The following is a 22,656-nucleotide window of genomic DNA, read 5'->3' on the forward strand; positions in this document are numbered from 1 at the left end:
AATAACTGAACTGTTACCTACTCATATACTCCAATGCTTTCATGGTCGAAAATCTAGGCACTGTGAAGGATGCCCACATTACCTCACGCCTCGTTCTTGCCTGAGAGGTGAAATAATAGATCATTTGCATTACAATATATGCATCCATCATCCTTCCCTTTTTTTCCATTTTAAACTTGACAATTACCTGAAGCAAAAGGACTTTTCTAATTTCTCAGTTTTATCTCAAGTGCACCTAATTTTAGCAACTAAATTTGTATTAATTCATCACTTGCTACAGTAATTTCCTTCTTTGCATTTGTTGAAAGAGAGGTTATTGTTCCACATACAAAATTTCCTTGTGTGCTTTTATGTATTTGGGTAAAAGGTTCTGAACTCTACTTCAGACTTTTTAGTTGTTCTCTAGGCTATTTACTGTCATGTTGTACATTTTTCTAAAGTAATGGTTTCATTATTTTAAAGCCAATGTGTTCTGGGGGGGTGGTGGTGGTGTGATGAACTGGGAGACTGGGATTGACATATATACACTAATATGTATAAAATAGATAACTAATAAGAACCTGCTGCATAAAAAAATAAATATATTAAATTTAAAATTTTTAAAATGTCAATGTGTTCTCACTGTAAAGAAAGTTTGGAAAATACAGTAAAACATAATGAATAAAATAAAAGCAAGACCTAACTCTACCATCAATAGATAACTGCTATTAACATTTCTATTTTCCTCCAGTTTCTCTAATGCCTATTCGTTTTTATACACAGTTTTCACGCTGAATTTTGAAGTCTCTAAAGTACATTTCCACTGTCATATATAAACGTTAAGTGCTTGTCCTTGTTAAATATTGCAAAGATATTATTAGAAACTGTAAGGCATGTTTGGATATAAGGGCAAAGTTCATTTTGAACACACACACACACACACACACACACTAATGCAGGGTCAGTATCGGACCCTTCTGTAAATGTCATATTTTGTTCGGATACATATCCACTGGGTGGGTATCACACAGGAGGTCACACTTTAGGCTGAAGTTCTTCCAAGAACTGCAAGCCTCCTCATTCAATAATCTTGTATCCTCAGCCTTTGACAAATATTTGGGCATTGGATGGAATTCTTAGGGGTCTGGCCTAGCGACTTAAGGAAGTAATGATACACGATCCCAGGCAAGGGAGAAATCAGGGTCGGGGACCCGCGAGGGGAAAAGAAGGGCCGGGCACCCGTACGTCTGAAACCTGAGCGAGTGGCAGCATTATTACTATTATTACTATTTTACTTCTGGATGGTTTCACCCATTTTGGCAGAACAATCTCGATCACCTCCTCCTTACGCAGGTTCCCAAGCAGCGACAGGCCGGGATCAAGGGCTGGTGGGCGTGTTCCCCGCCCGAGGCCCGCGTTGGACCGCACCGGGGGTGGGGAAACCCACCCCGCGGGAGCAGCGGGTATAAAGAGCCCGGCTGCAGCCGCCGTGCAGCTCCGGGCTTCGCAGGGGGAAACGCTCACCTCTCCGGTCCTCATCCGTGTGAAGGACCGTCTGTCCGGGACGCCACGAAGATGGCACCAGTTGGGGGCAAAAAGGCCAAAAAGGTGAGTCTGCAGGGGACCCAAGGGCGCTGTCCATCCCGGCCAAGGCTCTGAGTTTCGATCCACAAACCAGCCCCGCATCGCATCTCAGCCGCGGGGAGCGCAGAGGAGCCCTTAGAGCCTTACTGTGACCAGAAGGCCCCCCAGAACTTCTGCTGCAGGACCCCAAGGCGCCTCTGAGTCCCCACTCCTGCCCCCTGACCAGAGCGCCCTCTAGAACTATGTGACCCCCAACTTCAGAGCGCCCCCAAAGCGCTGAGACTCCCAGCGTCTTCTGAGTCCCGCACCCCAAGACCAGAGCACTCCCCCAAGATGCGGCTCCCAGACCCACAGGTGCGACTTCCCTGCCCCACGGCGGTGGGACTCGGGGTCGCCCTGCTGCGTGCCCCGGGCTCCTCTGGGGTCTGTGTCCGTGCCCCCGCTCTCGCCCCTTGACGCCCCGCGCTTGCAGGGCAGGGAGGCGCGCGCCCGGGCTCCCACCGTTTCCCGCCCGCGCCCTCACAGGCGCCTAGGGTCTCAGGGCCCCTACCTTGCAGGGTTCTCGCTGCACCCACCAGCCCGCCCCGCCGCAGCCCTAAGGCTCTGGCGTTGTCTGGTTGATGTAAGTTTTCATCCCGCAGTTTGGTTTCAGCGATCACAGGACAGTGCACCGTGCGGGCCTCGAAAAGACAGTTTCAGAAAAATTAAGCACAATGGCCGTAAGATATTGAGGAAGGACTGTTAATAAGTTTTAAAAATAAAAACCCAGTAACAAGCCCGCCCTTCCCTGGGGACGAGTGTTTCAGTCCAGATTGTGGGCCTTCGTCTAGTTATGGGGGTGGGGGGGGAGTGGCGGGGGTGGGGGGCAGGGGGGAGGGCGGGGGGCGGAGATGGATGGATGAATGGATGGATGGATGCACTGATAGTAGGACTATGGTTAGGAGTGGGAAGAGAAGGACGGAGGGAGTAGGGAAAGTGCTTGCCCCTTGGGTGTCAAAGCACCCAACTCCATGCCTGGCAGACAGAGGCCCAGGGAATGGCAGCGAAGGAGACAGGGCCAGGCCGACTGTACTCCTGCAGCTGTAAGGACCATGGGGGCAGGGCCACCTCCCAAATTCATTGCCAGCCATCCCTTTAGAAATGGGCTGCACCTAGTTTCTAAAGGGATGACCCTGCCTCAAATTAAAAAGACCTCCACACAAGGGAAAAAACTAATTCAATTAAATTTTTTAAATGCCATGCAGTCCCAGGATTTAAGATGCTGAGATGGCAATCGATTATAGGCTGTCACCTGTTCAGTTAGGTGGAGAATTTTGCCAATCCATACATCTACTGAAGGAATAGTTGATGTAGGCTGGAAAGGATGATTCCCATAGAGATTTAAAATTTTGGGGGGGGGGTTTGGCCCGATTTACATTGCCATAAATCCTAATCCACTTCCCCAGACTCAAACTCACAAAATGAAACATTTTAAAGGATTATTTTAGCAACAGATGGACATAAGATGGGAAGAAAAAAAAAAGTTTCTTTGGTAACCTTGTTTCCATGCCTATGTCACTGTTAAAATATGGACAAAAATACTTCTATACTTCTGATTAAAATTAAAACATATGTTACAAAACTAACACATGTTCATTGTAAACAACTAGGAAAAACACTAAGAACAGTGTCTGCTACATTTTGCTGTATATTCTGCTAGTTTATTGTCTAGGCAAATATGTACTTTTTAAACAAAAAGTCTGATATTACACATATTCCTTTGCAACACTTTTTCACAAACAATATCTTGACATTTTCTCATAGCACATTCCATTAAAAAAAAAAAGCCACTTAGCTTAGGAACAAAAAAGTCTGAAGTTCAGGTAATTTAAAAATGCAGTAGGGGGCTTCCCTGGTGGCGCAGTGGTTGAGAATCTGCCTGCTAATGCAGGGGACACGGGTTCGAGCCCTGGTCTGGGAAGATCCCACATGCCACGGAGCAGCTGGGCCCGTGAGCCACAATTGCTGAGCCTGCGCGTCTGGAGCCTGTGCCCCGTGACGGGAGGGGCCGCGATAGAGAAAGGCCCGCGCACCGCGATGAAGAGCAGTCCCCGCACCGCGATGAAGAGTGGCCCCCGCTTGCCGCAACTGGAGAAAGCCCTCGCACGAACCGAAGACCCAACACAGCCAAAAATAAATAAATAAATAAATAAATAAATAAGAAAATCCTTTAAAAAAAAAAATGCAGTAGAATCTAAGAGAGTGTTCTTCCTGATGTAATTGTTCAATAAACTAATGTACAGCATGGTAATTGAATCACCACTAGCCACTCTGCCACCAAATATCAGATTCTTAGCTATGCTGTGCATTTAAGTGTTGTGCTACTGAAGTTTGAAAACACACACAAGAGTCCAATGAGAGTTGCTAGGTGACTGAACAAAATATCATGAATTATTTCACCCAAATGAAAATTAGTGGCCAGTCATATCTCATTTATTTGACTGTTGTTCATGTTTTTATACAACTGCACCGACTAGCAATATATCTATTTTTCTTGTTAATTGGGTCCTAACGATCAAAGTTGTAGCTTTAAAATGTGACTTTTTTTTGGAATTTTATTTTATCTATTTTTTTATACAGCAGGTTCTTATTAGTTATCTGTTTTATACATATTAGTGTATATGTGTCAATCTAAAATGTGACATTTAGACACATTGTAATCATGACAGGTATTTGGATTTCAAAATTATATGTGATCAATTCTATATTTTTGTATTTGTTATCTCATGGACTTGTATACTTGACATTTTTTCTATATGGAAGGGCTATTCAGGAATATACAGCATAGTCCTCCTATTTTACTGCTTTAAGGTAGAAATGTCAGATGTTTCTTTTCTCCAAGCACCAGTTGTCGAAATGGTGTGGGAGAGAGGCAGAAGTTGGTGAGGACCTAAGATAGAAAAGCCTACGAATGTCTCTCACAGAATTTGTAACCCTTGTTATATCAGCATTTGTTTTGTCAACCATTATTAGTAACAAATGGAACGCAACAGGTAAGTACATTCCAAGTTATTACTTTACATGGCCTTTGCAGGGCTATCTCACCCTCCCCACCCCCATTTAAAATCAAATCTAGATACCATGAAGGACAAAAGAATCAGGAGGCCCTATACACTGCACCTGGGAGACCGTGTATAAATTACTCAGAGACTCTGGACCTTAATTCTTTATTTGTAAAATCAGAGTGACCTAAATTGAATTAGGGTACCTTTTATTTTTAAAGGCTATGATTTTTTGAAATTAAAAAAAAATGGTTACACTAGAAAATTACTTTCTAATTTACAAAGCCCTTTAAAAATATTAAGTTCAAAATTTCTCTATTAACACCAGGGTAATTACTGCATAGTACTGTAAATGGAATAGGTATGGAGGTATTGATTTGGCCATCTTTGTGGTAGTATCTCCTTCCTTCTGTCTTCACCAAATATCTTTTGACTTTTCAGTCTCAAAATGCCTTAATAGCATTGTATGCCACTTCAACTTCTTTATAAAATACAATCCTCTCTTTAGTTTATTGATAGAATAAGAAGAAAGACTAACAATCACCATTTTTAAGAAGGTGTGCTTAAGTATTTATTTGAGGCTTTACAACAAAACCTTTTCATTTAACCCCTCTGAAGATATTTATTCAAACATAACATCCTCCCACAATATTCTTCAAATACTCTTTAATGTGTTCTGAAAGACCCCATCCCTGTCACATACACATGGATACACAAACTTTCAATATATTAGCATTCTGGTGATTCTCCTTATAGTCACAAATTTCTGTATAAAATATATCTTTTCTGAGAATTCTAAAGAAATCATACTTCTCAAGAATATGACAGCAAAAGTTCTAAAGGTAGAAAATTGTCTTAAAAATTCAAGTAACAACTTTCTTCCTCCTCTTCTGTAATTTTAGGGCATCCTAGAACGGTTAAACTCTGGAGAGGTCGTGATTGGAGATGGAGGTTTTGTCTTTGCACTGGAGAAGAGGGGCTATGTGAAGGCAGGGCCCTGGACCCCAGAAGCTGCTGTGGAACACCCAGAAGCAGGTTGGTACACAGCTATATTCTAAGCTCTCATAAAAGACCACTATGTTGACCCAAGTCTAGAAGCATGCCATCAAACAGATACATTCATGCCGTGTTATCCAAATATTTATTATTGCCTGCTGGGCACTGTGCTAGGTACATAAGTACAGATTTGCCTGTTGGGTAAGTACCAATGGCCTGTTGCTGTCACCTATATCTACCTCTTGTTTCCTGATCCTCACTCTAGATGAGTCTAGAACCTGGCTCACTGCCTTTCTCTGCCCCTCCCTTCTTCAACACTCTAGTTGACTTCAACACCCATACATGTGATCCATCCAGTACTCTTCCTGTTAGTGCCTTGATCTCCTCCTCATCTCCAGCAAACTTTTCCTCCATTCCCACCTTAGCAACCCTCTCCTAGACCTCACCATCGCCAATAGCTGTCCACCTCTGAAATCTCAAGGACAAATACCACATTCTCTGACCACCCCCTCCTATCTTTTCTGCTCACTTTCTCTAGTGCTCCTATTCTTCAATCTCATCATGACCCTGGCTCTATCATTTTAGTGTGTTTTAGCAATTCTCCCCCACAAGTCCACATTCCCTCCTTAACCCACTGTAAGTTCCATGATACAGCATCAATCACCATCTTGCAGATAAGCCCTCTTCCATTATGTATCTGCCAACTAGTTAAATTCATTGTATACTAGCGCCACCCTGTTCAACTACCTACCTAACCGGCACCTGCACCCACAAACCTTATTCTCACTTTACTTTTTTGACCACAAATCTTTTATGGACAGGAGGGGAGGTAGGATGCAATCTGAAGGGGATAAATGCTGTCTTTTAAGGCCTCTGTATCATCCTCAAGCAATAGCGAAGATTTAATCTTTAAAAGGGAGGAATGGGCCACTTTTGCAGGCCCATGGAGTTCTGAGGGATGCAGGTTTTCAAGGCTGATGGGTTAATCCACCCATATGTCTTTATTCCAGATCTGAGGGTCCCATTTCTTCCTAATCAGACCCTAACTTTTGGCAATAGAATGCTTTCCCAGTTGAGAACTCTGGAACTTTGGAACTCTGCTCCCTATGTAGTTTAGTCCTGGACCAGAGCCTCAGTTTTTCTGTTCTCTAGCAACAGGAATTGAGTTTCTTTACATACCACCCAGAAGATCCTCAGACTTTCACACATTGCCTGAAATCGGTGATGACCCACCTGTAGCCTTTCATTGTCTTTCTCCAGTACTTTGGTGGTACCCAACAATAGCCATCTAATTCCAGAGTCCTTATAGTTACTACTTCCCCTGAACCTCTCAAACATCTGAGATAGTGTACCGGCAAGTGCATTCCCTTCCAAGGGCATCTCATCCTAGTTCACTACAGGTTGAAGTTTTAATAGTTGCACCCCTAGAGCATACTGGGAGCTCCATTACCTGTGATGTGTGGGTGCTCATTACTAGCTAGTCAGAAGGAGATCTGACTCTAAAATGATGCCTTCAGAGTTATTTCCTATGACTAGTTCTGGCTTCAACTCTTGCAGGTCAGACCACTCAGAAAACACATGATGAAGTAGAGAGTTGTGCCCAAGAGTTCTACTCTTGGGAGTGAACTAAGGGACTGAGGGAAGCAGGATTGGGCAAAGGGAGGAACCGGAACTAAGCTGTGAAGAGCTGTAACAGAGAGCCCAGCCAATCTCTCAGGGAGCTCTGGAATTGCACAGGCCCCTCAGAGTTGTTCCAAATTGAGGCAAGGGGGCTAGGTCTTTGTGTTTTCCCCCTACTAACAGACCAAGCCCTGCGCACAAGCTGTCAGCCCTCCCCTCCTCCAGGAGAGGGCTTAATCCTGGGCAAAGGAGTGCCCTTTGGCCTAGGGTACTTCCTAGGAAGGGTCTCAGCCAGGAGCCGTCAGCAACCAACACTTTGAAAGAATTTAAATCTTTCAGAGGAAACCAGAGTTCTTGTGAATATTGTATAAGATAATAAACAGATGTTTTTTATGTTAAAGAAGAGCGTATTCCAATGAACTCAGTGATGAAGGATGGAAACTAACGAAGAACATAAACTGAGAGACAGTACAGCTTTGAGATCCAGTACAGACTCTGGATCCAGACAAACTGGATCAGATCCTGACACAGCCACTAGGCTGTGTGGCCTTGGGGAAATTACTTAGCTAAGAAAACCAAGATAATATTGACATCTACCTCATAAAGTTGTTATGAGGATTAAATAAATTATATGTGCATTGTTCAAAAGAGTGCCTGGCTCATGTTAAACACTACAACTATTCGCTATTGTTATTAACTTGAGTGAGTTGCTTCCTCTCTTGATAATATTCTTGGTTGTATTAATCTATTACTGCTAGAGAAGTACAGAAATGTATTCAAATCACACTGTCCCTAAAAAGTATCCAAAGTAAAAGAGCCATAGTCACACTATGAAACCTAGCAAATGTATGCAACTTTTATATTTCCAAATAAAAGTAGAAATAATACTGTGTTGTACCCTTAAAAAAAAATGAAATTAGTAAGCTTTGGAAGCTAAACCAACAAGAGTTCTCAAATTTTAGTTTCACCAGCAGAGTTTGTTAAAAATAATAAATTCCCAGGCCCCACTTATAGATTTGGTTTCATTAGGTTTGTGATGGGTCCAGGAACCTGCATATTTATAATACTTGTCTCCAAATGATGTCAAAGTAAACCCCACTTTCAGAAGCATTGTGTTGAAGGGATGTAAGGAACACAATGGCATAATTAAGACCTGAGAGTAAGGATTTCTAATATATCTATGGTTTGTTTCTTAAGGTCTGCTTGCTGGGTTAAACTCAGAGTGAAATATTTCTTGTGCCAAACTGACATTAACAATAAACTACCTTTGCCCAAACTCTGCCATGGAAACAAAATAAGACTGTTGTTTAAACTGGAAATTTCAATTTTGTTAGTCACGTTTACTTTTTTAAAGTCACACATTAGAGGAGCTCAAGAGAATCTGCTCTGATACCGATTTTCTTTGATTTTATTAATGCAGAAACAGCACATTTGATCTCTTGGCCATTTGTGTCTTGAATATTTTGAGCTTATTTAAATGCATTGAGCATTTGCTCTACTTTTTCTTCTGGGAGCTCCTTGCTTTTCAAGAATTAATGAAAACTCCATGATACTGAGTCATTAGGTTTAATCCTTTCTGCTACAGACTGAAATCCCCTATATTCAGCTCTGCCAGTGCCTAGTTCAAACTCTGTCAACCACAGTGGACTACAGGACGCATCAGAAAAGACAAATCTGCTTGTAACTTATCTTCAAAGAACCATTTCATACGACCTTGGATGTTTCTAACCTTTTCTGGGGTGGGGGGCGGTGAAATGTATTTAAAACATTCATGCTCTAAATGAGAGCGGTGGTCATTGTCATGCTACTTTATGCAAATGAATTTGTTTTTGCAGGTGCTTTTCTAATTTTGACTGGGTAATAACTAGAATTTATATAGACCCTGAAAAGTTTCCCTGTAGACTGGATGGCACCCAAAACACTTTTGTAGGACTGGTGCCTGGACTTGACTTTTTAGTGCTGGAAGCAGTGAGAAAGGGAAGGTTATGCTACAGGTCTGCAATTCCTTATCCAAGCCCTTTTGGGGCCAAATGCATCTTAGAATCCAGAATTTGTGGGAATTTTAGAAAGTTAATACATTACATATGCTACATATTGCATAATGCTCTTATTAGGGTCTGAAGTGCTCCCCTACGCCCCATCAAACACACTAATACTCTTTTACACATTAATACTCTTTTTGCATCAAAATATATGACTACCCACACTAAATAGGATACAATTATAAATATCCTCACATTAGTTCAGGTGACATTTTGCTGCCAAATGATTTTACTGCAAATTTATTATCCCACTGAAGAAATACTGCAAATTTTTATTTAACCTTTTAGAGTTTGCTGTGGAATTTCAAAGACTTGCATTTCTCAAGTAAATGTACAAGGTAATATCTATACTCTGTACATATATGTCTAGGTCATATGTTTTATACACATACACACACACACAAACACACACACACATAAGTTGGTAATATTTAGCTTCTGTGATGCTAAAATAAAACTAGTATAATGAAGAGTGTAAAGCCATAAAATGAATATAATTAATTAGCATAAGTTGTATCATTGTCGTAGGAACCAGTCATACCCTATTGTTGGTTAGACAATGAAGACTCATAGTGTTATGATGGGAGGAAACAGAAAATAGAAATTGAAAGAATATTCAGAAATTACCAGACTAACTCTCCTACTAAAATTTATGCCAAAAGTTGTGGTTCTTGCACTCAGTGGAATCAGCTTTGAATTTGGCGATGAATTCAGTTTCCCTGGGTCTGGAGGGGTTTGAGGAATCTGAATTTTTAATTGTCCCCAAGCGAGTCTAGTAGGGTCACACTTTGAGAAGCATGGCATTTTTAAGAAGCATGATGGAATAATCAAATCTATTAAGAGTGAAAAGTTGTCTTCACCTTTCTGATTCACTGTCCTCTGAAAAAAATCTGATAAAAGATTATAGGCCCTCTGAGCACTATACAATGTACATACATGCAAACAATTTGCACACCATTCCAGGGTTTTTGCTTTTGTTTTTGTTTTTTTTTTTACAGTCTCTGGAAATCCATCAAAGGGCCAGCTGGGTGGACTTCTTATTCATAAACCATTCTGTCCCAGATACCAAGTCTGTAGTCCCTTCTCCCTTGCTCCAACCTTAGCACTCTGTGTTTATCTGATTGACTGTATATAAGGGTTTTCAGTTGATTCTGCTGCTAATTAAAACAACTTTGAAACCCCCTAATTTAGGCATGCTTTTAAGTTCCCACTGAGAACGAAAGGTTCCATGATTTTAAAAGCAGAGATTTGGCTTCAAGCTTAGAAATCCATTCTCTGAAATTCAAAAGCTTTTTTGGCCTCACCTTTTTGTCCATTTATAAACAAAAACTGAGCTTCCTATGTTCTTGGCACTCTACTAGGCATCTGGGTTGCAAAGATGCCAGACTAATCTCCAGTCTTAGCCTCTGAAGGGCTAAGAACACCAGTGTCCTAATAATTTCCTAGCGTCTAATGTAGTTGTTCCCAGACCTGCAGATTTTATAGGTCTCTGAAATTTCAAAATAAATTTTAGGGTTCGATATATGACTGTTGATTTCTTACTCTGTCCAGTCATTTCTCCTGACAAAAACAAAACACCATCTAAGTCTCACTATAATTTTATAAAAGAAACATTCTCCTGCTCTCTTAGAATGGTGATTCTCAACAAAACTGAAAATAAGAATCAGTTGGGAAACCTTTAAAAAAACTTGCTTGTGCCTTACCCCAAACCAATTAAATTAGAATATATGTGGATTTGACACTAACATTCATAATTTTTGAAAAGCTTGCAGGATATCTAATGGGCAACCAAGGTTTAGGACCACTATTTTAGAGCAAAGGATAACTCTTTAAATTGCATACATTTGATTATATGGAAAAAAAAAAAGAAAGAAAGAAATCTCCCACCATATTTCCTCCAGCCAATGAAAGCTTCGCCACATGGTATTCACCCATGAACCTAGATTGCGAACATTTCTCCAACACTTATTTCACTCTACTACCAGAATTATCTTTCAAAAACACTGAGTTGGGCTTCCCTGGTGGTGCAGTGGTTGAGAATCCGCCTGCCAATGCAGGGGACCCTGGTTTGATCCCTGATCCGGGAGGATCCCACATGCCGTGGAGCAAATAAGCCCGTGCGCCACAACTACTGAGCCTGTGCTCTAGAGCCTGTGAGCCATAACTACTGAGTCCACATGTCACAACTACTGAAGCCTGCGTGCCTAGAGCCTGTGCTCTGCAACAAGAGAAGCCACTGCAGTGAGAAGCCCGTGCACCGCAGCAAAGAGTAGCCCCTGTTTGCCGCAACTAGAGAAACCCTGCGTGCAGCAGCAAAGACCCAACGCAGCCAAAAATACATAAATAAAATAAATTAAAAAACAAAACAAAAACACAAACACTGATACCTGTGGTCTGGCGCCTAGACTCCTTGGGATGATGTGCTAGGCTGTTTTACACTCTACCTGACAGCCCGCCTTTCCAAGCGCATCTCCCACCACTTCTCCAGCATATCCTCAACTCCGGCCACTCAGACTGCTTGTCACTCCCCCAAATGCCAAGACTTTTCTTGCCTCCTTGTCTTTGCTCAGGCTGTTCCCTCTATAGGGAATGCCCTTCCCCATCTTCTCTGCCTGGCAAAAGCACTGAGATGATTCCTCCTCTGTGGGACCTCCCTCTTCCCTTCACCCCACATCCATGGCAGAGATAATCTCTTCCTCCTGGCAAGAGACTCCAGATCCACCTCTCATTAGCCCCCAGGATGAGCAAATGCCAGGCAACCAGGAATTTAAACAGATATTTTCATATTTGTTTGTCTGAGAGCCTTTTGAAAGCATCACAGACTAATAAACTGTTAACAATGAATACATTTCCCTCATTCAATCTCCCAGTTCGCCAGCTTCATCGAGAATTCCTCAGAGCTGGATCGAATGTCATGCAGACCTTCACCTTCTACGCCAGTGAAGACAAGCTGGAGAACAGGGGAAACTATGTTGCAGAGAAAATATCCGTGAGTAACACCATACGTGGCACTCTTAGAAGGACACAGTAGACACGCGTGTCATTACCAAAGCTCTCATAGAGAAAAGTGTTGAGCCTCTTTAGAGTTCTGTTTTGTTTTAAACAATACAGAAACAAGGTATGTGTGAATAATATTCTTAGGTTTTAGCTAGCGTCCCCCAAATTAACAGAAAGGCATTTAATGAAGCAGATCAAAGAAGTATTTAACTATTAATGATTCTCTCAGTCTGTTGACTAAGTTGCTGAATGAGTATCCTTACAAACTTACATCTTTTTTTAAAATAAATTTTATTTATTGATTTATTTATTTTATTTTTGGCTGTGTTGGGTCTTCGTTGCTGCCCGCGGGCTTTCTCTAGTGGCGGCGAGCATGGGCTACTCTTTGCTGCAGTGCGCGGGCTTCTCATTGCAGTGGCTTCTCTTTGTTGTGGAGCACGGGCTCTAGGCGCGCGGGCTTCAGTAGTTGTGACACACAAGCTCAGTAGTTGTGGGTCGTGGGCTTAGTTGCTCTGCGGCATGTGGGATCTTTCCGGACCAGGGCTCGAACCCGTGTCCCCTGCATTGGCAGGTGGATTCTTAACCACTGAGCCACCAGGGAAGTCTGAAACTCTTACATCTTTACAATTTTTTAATGTGACACAGTATAGGAGAAAGGTCATATATGCTAGGAGTCAGTGAACCTAGAATCTTCCAGGCTCAGCTACAATCAACTGTGTGATGTTGGGCAAACCATTTACTTATCCCATCAAATCAGCAATTTCTTCATCTCTAAAATGAAAAAGGAATTCTAAAATTACATCAGTCTGTGTGATCTATAGTACTGGGGTTTTTTGAGGACAAACATCAATTTTTATTGTTTAAATAATTAGAAAAGACCTTACTTGTGATACGTGTATCTGTTGAGAAAATACATAATGACAAAAAGTCATGAATTCTGTAGTAGTTTAAATTGAATTTTATTCTTATTAATCATAAAAGCAAATCATTATCATCATCACCACTATTTGCTAGGTATTCTTCTAAGTGCAGCTTAGGCATTGGAGGATACCGGATCCTTTTATGTAAAGACTTTTACCCTCTCACAGATCTTTGGTATAATGTAATATCCTAAATACCATCATTAGATTTTTTTTTAAATCACTGTTATTGGCAGTGTTGTTACTGCAAATTGCTCAACTCCATAAAGCATTGAACTATTCCATCACTGTCTTTTTCTGGAATAAAATCACTATTGTAACATACAACTGAGATATGGACATTTGAATAACAATTTTGCTTCAATTTCACATGAAAATGTAGATGTATCATAAATTCATCCATTTTAGGGGCAGAAAGTCAATGAAGCTGCTTGTGATATTGCCCGGCAAGTGGCTGATGAGGGAGACGCCTTGGTGGCAGGAGGAGTGAGCCAGACACCTTCGTACCTTAGCTGCAAGAGAGAAACTGAAGTCAAAAAAGTCTTCCAGCAACAGTTAGAGGTCTTCATGAGGAAGAATGTGGACTTTTTGATCGCAGAGGTAAACAGATACGATCTAAGATGAGACGAGGACACTTAGGACATTTTCTCTGCCTTTTACTCTCATGAGGACCATGTGGGGTTAGGTACCAGTCATGACTAGTAGCTGTAATATTTAGTTTTGAAATGTTTTTCCAATTTAGGGCTTCAACTAAATGTGATTCAGTTAATGTAACATAGTGTTCTTCAAACCTTTGGACTGTAAGTCGCAGAAATCACCATTCTATTCTGTTTTAAAAATGTTAATGGGTCACAACTCAGAGTTTGAAAAACACCCATCTGGGGATAATTAAGTTAATATGCAGTAGGATAAGTTTTCAAATTATTTGGGAAGAAACAAGATTAAAAGTATCTTGACTTTAACTTATTTCAGTATTTTGAACACGTTGAAGAGGCTGTATGGGCAGTTGAAGCCTTGAAAGCATCTGGGAAACCGGTGGCAGCGACCATGTGCATCGGCCCAGAGGGAGATTTGCACGGCGTGGCCCCTGGCGAGTGTGCAGTGCGTCTGGTTAAAGCAGGTGATGATGCGTTCTGACCAGTTTGCAATTAGTGTGTCTTTTTTTTTTTTTTTTTTTTTTTTTTGGCTGTGTTGGGTCTTCGTTTCTGTGCAAGGGCTTTCTCTAGTTGCAGCAAGCGGGGGCCACTCTTCATCGCGGTGCGCGGGCCTCTCACTATTGCGTCCTCTCTTGCTGCGGAGCACAGGCTCCAGACGCGCAGGCTCAGTAGTTGCGGCCCACGGGCCTAGTTGCTCCGTGGCATGTGGGATCCTCCTGGACCAGGGCTCGAACCCGTGTCCCCTGCATTGGCAGGCAGATTCTCAACCACTGCGCCACCAGGGAAGCCCCTAGTGTGTCTTTTAAATGACATACAAATGCAGGTCCATCTATGAATCACTATATACTACTTTCGTTACAGGAAAACCATTAATTTACTTTCTTAGGAATATCTATAATATCATTATTGAGTCCCAAAGAGAAAAAAATGTTAAAAAAAATACATACACACACATACCAGCCTTTTGAAATGGGCAATTAGACCTACGCTGAAGGTTTAACACCTGGAAATGAGAAGAATTTTAGTAAATCAAAAGGAACATTAGGAAAAATTATGTTTTATTTTAAATTATCTGAAGTTGAGGTCTTTAGACATTAATAACTTTTAAGTCAGTTGCCCTCTTTGCCAAAGTTTTTCCATTCTCATAAATTACTGGTATGCTTTACTTTTTGTAATTGGCATAATAAATTTAAAAATCCTTTGATATGAGACACTGAGCACCTAATTTATCTTTTTATATAATTTCCATTCCTAATATTGGGTTTCATTTCAATTAGGGAAAATTCACAGACTGTTTTCAAAGCTGCCTCATTTTCAACCTGAGGAATAACACAGTGTCCGTGGAAGAGTCTGACTGACTCTGTGGAACAGAGATTTTGATTGGCTGATTGTTTAATTTCTCATCTTTATCCAACTCTTAATATTTCATGACAGTCACTTCATACTCATCACTAATAATAATTATTTAGGTTTAGGAATGACATTGTAGAATCCTAATTTTTTATTATACATATTAAAAATGGGGGGAGAAACCAAATTAATATGTTTCAAAATGATCAGAGGAGGCCCTCATCATCCCAACTGTTAAATGGCAGGGATTCTTCGCCTGCATCTACTCCTTCCCCTGACAGTCTGTTCAGAGTGAGTGGCCACAGTGCTTGACCTCACTCTACCCTGTTTATATCCTTCACAGAACTCCCCAGTTATCTCTTTAGTTTATGTCTTGAATGTCTGGCTCTCTCACTTGATTGTAAAATCCCAGAGGGCAGAGACTATGTCTGCTTGGCTCAGCACTGAGTACCATGTGCCTAGCACAGCACCCAGCACATGATGGGTCCTTAGTCAATATCCATCTCACAAATCTAGTCCAACTTCCAATGTTAGTTCAACTTCCATGTGCCCTTACATCGTCATCCCTACCCCAAATAATCATTTCCTCCTCTCAGCAGCTGTGTCGCACATTTAGCGTATCCTCAGATGACATTTTCTAATCTGTGAGACTGTTAATAGGGTTCTGCAGTTACACACAGATAGAAAATGCTGTGTTAAGCCAAGTTAAGCAGGCTTTTGACTGCAGAACTTCTCAGAGGCTTTGACGTGTTCGTGCATACTGGCAGTCTCCAAGAAGGGACTACAGTAAATAACTACTGCCCAATTTAATTGATCATAGAACCTTGTTTTCATACAGCAAACCTTGGGAAGCCCTGTGCTAAATTATAAAATCTTTGGTGTCCTTTATTTATATTTCTCTAAAACCCCTTACAAGGACCTTTATACCTAATAGACATCCAATAAATAGCCAAAATATGATTACTTCATTAATGTAATGATATCTACCAAGGAAAGAGAAACTGTGGCTGCAGAACACCAGGAAGGAAGGATGGAAAGAAGGAAGGGAGGAAGGGAGGGAGGGAGGGAGCAAAAGAAAGGGAAAGAAAGAAAGAAGGAAAGAAAGAAAGAAAGAAAGAAAGAAAGAAAGAAAGAAAGAAAGAAAGAAAGAAAGAGAAAAGAAGAAAAAGAAAAAGGTAGTCAAGATCCAAGTGACCCTGTTCAGTAAGCTGTTGAATATACCAGTCTGGAACCCAGTGGAAAGGTCAGGGTTAGAGAGAGAAGCTTGGGAGAGGTCTGGATATAGATGGTATTGAGAGCCTGGGGCTGAAAAGGAAGTGTAGATGCAGAAGAGAAGATGGCTCAGTGGCATCCTGGGACACTGCAGGACTGAAAGGTTTAGCCTTGAGGAGGGGTCAGCACACAACACTCAAAAAAAAAAAGCAGCCAGGGAGGCAGGAGCAACTCTCAGAGAGTGGGGGAAGTTCTCAGAAGCCAAGAGAAGGGGAGTATTGATGACGGAGAGAGTGCCACGAGGTTGAATGCTGCCAAGACGTTGAGTAAGATGAGAAGAGAGAAGCGACTACTAGATTTGGCAAGATTGAGGTCATCGGTGCCCTTAACAAAAACTGATTCAGAGGAATGATGGGGAGTGAGGCCAGATTGGAACAAAAATGAAGAGCGAACTGCAGGCCGAGGCCAGTGAGGACCGCTAAGATGCCTGCCACTGAACACTGCAGGTCACAGCGTGTAGCGTCAGCTCTGCTGCTCCTGGAATCTGGACGTTGTGCCGCTCTCATTGCGGCCAGAATGAGAGCCTTTCCTTTCCTTGTTCTTGGCATCTCTATATCCCAGCTACAAAATCCTAGGCCACGAGTTCATCAAAAAAGTCCTCTTTGGAGGACAACCCAAGTGTCCAACTAATGAATGGATAAGCAAAATGTGGTATGTACACGCAATGGAATATCATTCAGCCATAAAAAGGAATGAAATTCTGACACATGCTTCAACAGGGATGAGCCTTGAAAACATTGTACTAAGTGAAATAAGCCAGTCAGGAAAGGACACATACTATATGATTTCACTTGTATGAAAGTTTCAGAAAAACCTTTTCCTAAATTACATTCTGCTGCTATGCCCAAGAAACTTAATAATATTATTAAATTGGCCTGATAAAAGGAAACATTGACTTATTCCTCAGATGAGTGGTATGGTAACCACAGGTGCCATGGGGCAGCTGGGAGTTGTGAAAAATTATCATGCTTTGCAAATATAATGTCAAAGATTGAAAAAATGACTACTAAAATTTGAAGTTAAAGAACACTCCAATAATGATTTTTTTTAACAACTACTAAAATTTGAAGTTAAAAAAACCTCTAATAATGATTATTTTTTTCAAAAAAAGATGGCCAGCCAAGTGTGCATAAACGACACTTCAATTATATCTGACTCTTCAAAGCACTGTTCGCAGAAAGCACTTGCTGCCTGTTACTAATCATTCTTGCCCAAGGGTAAGATAAGTTTGCAGGGACCCAGTGCCATATTTCCAATTCACCATTCCAAATAAAAGCTCCCTGAGTGAGAGGAGAGTTGGGCCCACTGGTACCTGGTGAATCCCTAAAGCTCAAATGTTCTTCCCACTTGCAGGAGCTTCCATCGTTGGCGTGAACTGCCATTTTGACCTCACAACTAGCTTACAAACAGTGAAGCTCATGAAAGAAGGCTTGGAGGCTGTGGGACTGAAAGCCCACCTGATGAGTCAGCCCTTGGCCTACCACACTCCCGACTGCGGCAAACAGGGATTTATCGACTTGCCAGAATTCCCCTTTGGTAAGACAGACGTTTTATAAATCATCTCAGGGTCTTTATGTTTGACAAATTCCAAAGAAATGTCTAGCCATAGAGCTTTATCATGTAAAGTAATGGCTGCATATCTCCTCATCTCTTGCCCCCAGCTTCTCTCCTTGCAACCCAAAAACTTTTAAATTAGACATTAGGAAAAGACAGGACCGGCAAGCAAAAAAGACCTCTGAACTTAAATGTAAAGTCAAAGGTGAGTCAACACCTAGGCAGACAACCAATTCGTCATACCTGGAGTTGGCAAAAAGGATGCCCTCCTGGGTAGGATCAGCGAAGATTCTGTTTCTGGTTCCAGCTCTGTTGCTAAGTTGCAGAACCTTAGCAACATTTCTTAGTTCTCCCAGATCTTAATTTTCTCATCAGAAAAAATAAGTGGTTTAGACCAGGTTATTGGCAAGATACTTTTCTCCTATTCTGAATGTTGCTCAGATATTCTAGCAATATCTGAGTTTGGGGGGCAAAGGGAAGTTACCATCATTGGGTTACTGTGTAACAGATTTGAATGAAGAGACCAAGCAGATGAAGGGGGGGAATACTTGCAGTCTGGGAAGAGGGATAAAGCATGTGTGGGAAGTGGGGGTGAGTCTACCTGGAGAATCAAGCCACGGGTGAGCAGGGCCAGAGCCTGGCCAGCCTCCTATTTCATTCTAAGGTCCTTACCCCATATTCTAGAGGGACCCTGGAAAATAATCAGTCTAGAAGAACCATGGAAGAAGAACGGCAAGGCATTTGTGGTATTTATTGCTGTAGAACAAATTATTGCAAAATTTAGTGGCTTTAAACAACAAATATTTATTATATCTCAAGTTGCTGTGGGTCATGAATTTGGGAGCAGCTTAGCTCAGAGTCTCTTAATAGGTTGCAATCCAGACTCTAGCAAGGGTTATCGTCATCTGAAGGCCTGATGGGAGCTGGGGGATCTACTTGCAGGCTCTCTCAGTTGGCTGTTGGGAGTCAGGGTCAGTTTTTTGCTGTCTGTTGACTGGAGGCCTCAGCTCCTTGGCTCATGGGACTTTCCACTGTGGTATCTGAGTGTTCTCACAACACCGCAGCTGGGGTGAAGGTTCCAGGAGAGAACAAGGCAGAAAACATAATGTCTCTTACGACCTAGCCTCAGAAGTCACAAACCATCCCTTCTGCCATATTCTATTGGTCTCACAGACCAGCCTGATATAATACAGGAGGGTCCACACAAGGGTGAGAACATCAGAGGGCAGAGATCATTGGGAATCATCTTGAAGTCCGGCTGTCACAGTATTTAAAATTGGATATGTCAATGCAAAATAGCTAATAGTTTTTAAGAGTTTGGAACTAAATATTGACAACTTATCTAACTCATTTATTGAAAATTACACATTTATTATAGCTGTTTGTTTTGAATATATATTTTTAAATTTAAGCAGAGTGTCATTTATTACAGGACTGGAGCCCAGAGTTGCAACCAGATGGGATATTCAAAAATATGCCAGAGAGGCCTACAACCTTGGGGTCAGGTACATAGGTGGGTGCTGTGGATTTGAGCCCTACCACATCAGGGCGATTGCAGAGGAGCTGGCCCCGGAAAGGGGATTTTTGCCACCAGCTTCAGAAAAACATGGCAGCTGGGGAAGTGGTTTGGACATGCACACCAAACCCTGGATTAGAGCAAGGTAAGAACCTTAAACTGTATTTGCCAAACCAAACTCATTTAGATTATGAATATGTCCAAATGAGGTCATTACAAAAAGTGCAGCCTATTTGCTGTGTAATGATAAAGAATCAGTTATCCTCTTTAAATTCTCTCACAGAGATGTTTATAACGTAGCTTTATGGAGTGATTTTGGGGGAAAGCTTTAAGAATATAGAATATAAATAATGTAAATTGCAACGAAATGTGATTTCACACTCTAGGAAAGCACCGCCCATGTGGTGGACACTAACAGTGAATCCGTTGTTAGGATTTAAGTACAACAAATATTAATTGCCTGTTCTGTGCCAAGCACGAACCTTAGAGCTGGGAAGACAGTGGTGAATGAGATAAAAAATGTCTTTACGCACAGAGTTTACATTCCAGTGGGGAAGAGGAACAATAAACAGAGTTTCACATCAGGCGATGTGCAGGGCACTAGGAATATAGAAATGAAAGGCTGTGGTCCCTGGCTAAGAGAATCTCACGGTCTACTGGGGAAAATGGAGAAGAAAGCTGATGTATTATACTGTAGTTAACTGATTGAGCAGAGGCATGGATAAAAAAGTAACAATGAAGAGAAGAGAATAACTATCTCCACCTCATAGATAATTTAGAAGAAGGGACTTTGGGGCTGGATTTTGAAGAGCTGAGTAGGCTTCCACGGGATAAAGAAGGGGGCGGAGGATGCACCCCAAGCAGAGGGAACAGTTTCCCTCTGTTCAGCCAACATTAGTTGAGCACAACTATGTCAGACACTGCTGTGGATGCTGAGGGAGCACGCTGGACAAGGCACAGGCCTGTCCCCAAGGAGGTAACAGTCTAGTAGGCAGAGAAATAAACAGCTAAGTTCAAACTGGTATGGTAAGTTAAGGATGAAGATGTGCACAGGTGCTGTGGAGTCTGTACTAATGGCCCACAGGGGGAAAGGTGGGAAGGTTGGTGAAGAATTTCTCATAGAGCTAACACCAGAGCTGAATTGTGAAGGACAAATTAGGTTGCCAGACAGGAGAACAGCCTAGAGGGAAGCACTGAGAGGTGGCAAGAGAACAAGGTGCTGAGAAACTAGAAGTTTGAGAATATTGGATTCAGAATTTGGTAAAGACACAGGTCAGGAACAGGAGGTGGCCTTTGTTATGCTCACAAGGTCTAGATGACCTCATCCCAAGGCAATGAGGAGCCTGGAGGGTCTCAAGTGGTCCGAGACAAAGTTAGATTTGCAAGTTTTAGTAGCCTCAAGACAGGGAAACCTGGGAGGAAATCTCTGCTGGAAGATACCAAACATGGCGAGGCCTGAACTAGGAGACAAGGGAAATAGAAAGGAGGCAGAGGCGGGATCCTCAGGGTGAGAGGTGCAGAAGCAACACTGGCTTTGGGGAGAGCAGCAAACGTGGGCTCAGCTGGCTCAGGAAGTAGAGTGCCAGAAAGTGAGGATGGAGAGGTAGGGTAATTTGGATAGAAAATGTCCCTATTCTAAACTCTTAGCTTTTGAACCTATGTGTATGTAAAAAGAAGAAATTCAAAGTAACTTTAGACCTACAGATCCTGAAAAAAAAGATAAATGTGTTTCAATGGACACACTCTCAAGAGCCCAAAGACAGCTCTACAGAGGTGTCTTAGCTCAGTGACCTAGAGATGGAAGCTCAGGGAGAAGTCCTCCTGACTTCTGAGGCTAGGTCATAAGAGACATTATGTTTTCTGCTGTGTTTTGTTCTCCCAGGGCCAGGAAGGAATACTGGGAGAATCTTCGGATAGCCTCAGGCAGACCGTACAACCCTTCTATGTCAAAGCCGGATGCCTGGGGAGTGACCAAAGGAACAGCCGAGCTTATGCAGCAGAAAGAAGCCACGACCGAGCAGCAGCTGAGAGAGCTCTTTGAAAAACAGAAGTTCAGATCTGCATAATAGCCTCAGCGGAACCCATTTTCAGTGACTTCCTCTATGTTTGGAAGTCTATGTTTGGGCCACAGTTCCAAAAATAAGGAAAAGATGGTTAAAAGGCAATGCTTATATGAACCCCAGCCTACATGTAAAGATTGATATTAGCTGAACAAAACAATTACAAATAGTACTTGACAATTTAAAAAAGTATATATTTAGAACTTGAAAGCAAAATAAATAAGAAGCAAATATTAAACAGGTTTACTAAGCACCCACCGTGTACACGGTATTAAGGAAATCACTGTGGCCAAGGAAAAGTAATTTGGACATTAGTCCCACTTCAAGAAGTTTGCAGACTAGTAAGGAGGATGAGATGTGTGCTATCATAAATGGCTCAGCAACCAGACGGGGACACACAAAGTGCTATAGGAAAGTGACTTCCAAGCTCCTCTGAAGATGACCCTTCATAAGAAACACAATTTATATTGATATAATGACCCAGTAAAGTACATGTACAACCACTGAAATAAAATGTGATCCATTCTGGTATTTTTTATTCCATTCCTTTCTGTCCTATTTCATTAATAAAATACTATGCTGGTTAAGACCCCTCAAATTGATTTTATGACCCATTAATGAGTTTTGACCCACAGATTGAAAAACACTGCTATGGGACACCAGCTATGGGGACTTTGCTATTCCTTTAAGTTTCTTCTTAGAAAATCAGTCCTATGGGACCTGATCAGTAAACATTCAAAGCTCAGAGTTCCAGAGTTGTTCCCTCTCTTTTCTGACCCATTTCTACCACTAAGAAGCATTCAGACCAATGGGGAGGCCGAGAAGGGATTGGTACCCAGGCTCTCTCCATCTTTTTCTAGGCTGGATCCACCTAAATAACTCCCGTCAGTAAGACTGGGGAGCAATGGTCTTGTGTTACTTTGGTAGCTTTAAAAAATATATATAATAAAGAAAAAGAGATTCTCCAAACTCTATCCGGGGTTCCTAGATTGAGAACTATATTTTTACCTGGTGGTATCTACTCTGAAAGCTCAAGCCTGAGAAGTAAGCTCAAGCCTGAAGTAAGAGC

The 22,656-nt window shown here is 41.8% G+C and overlaps 1 protein-coding gene across 1 annotated transcript; it reads left to right on the forward strand.

Moving 5' to 3' along the window:
* Positions 1-1,466: 1,466 nt before the first annotated feature.
* On the forward strand, positions 1,467-22,176 carry BHMT (betaine--homocysteine S-methyltransferase). Its single transcript, XM_007175871.2, has 8 exons — positions 1,467-1,587; positions 5,507-5,639; positions 12,133-12,251; positions 13,588-13,779; positions 14,152-14,299; positions 17,811-17,993; positions 19,444-19,672; positions 21,410-22,176. Exons 1-8 carry the CDS (start codon positions 1,555-1,557, stop codon positions 21,591-21,593), a joined length of 1,221 nt encoding a protein of 406 aa, XP_007175933.1. The 5' UTR covers positions 1,467-1,554; the 3' UTR covers positions 21,594-22,176.
* The last annotated feature ends 480 nt before the right edge of the window (positions 22,177-22,656 follow it).

This window comes from Balaenoptera acutorostrata, chromosome 2 (genome assembly GCF_949987535.1).
Source record: "Balaenoptera acutorostrata chromosome 2, mBalAcu1.1, whole genome shotgun sequence".
NCBI classification, from domain to species: Eukaryota; Metazoa; Chordata; class Mammalia; order Artiodactyla; family Balaenopteridae; genus Balaenoptera; species Balaenoptera acutorostrata.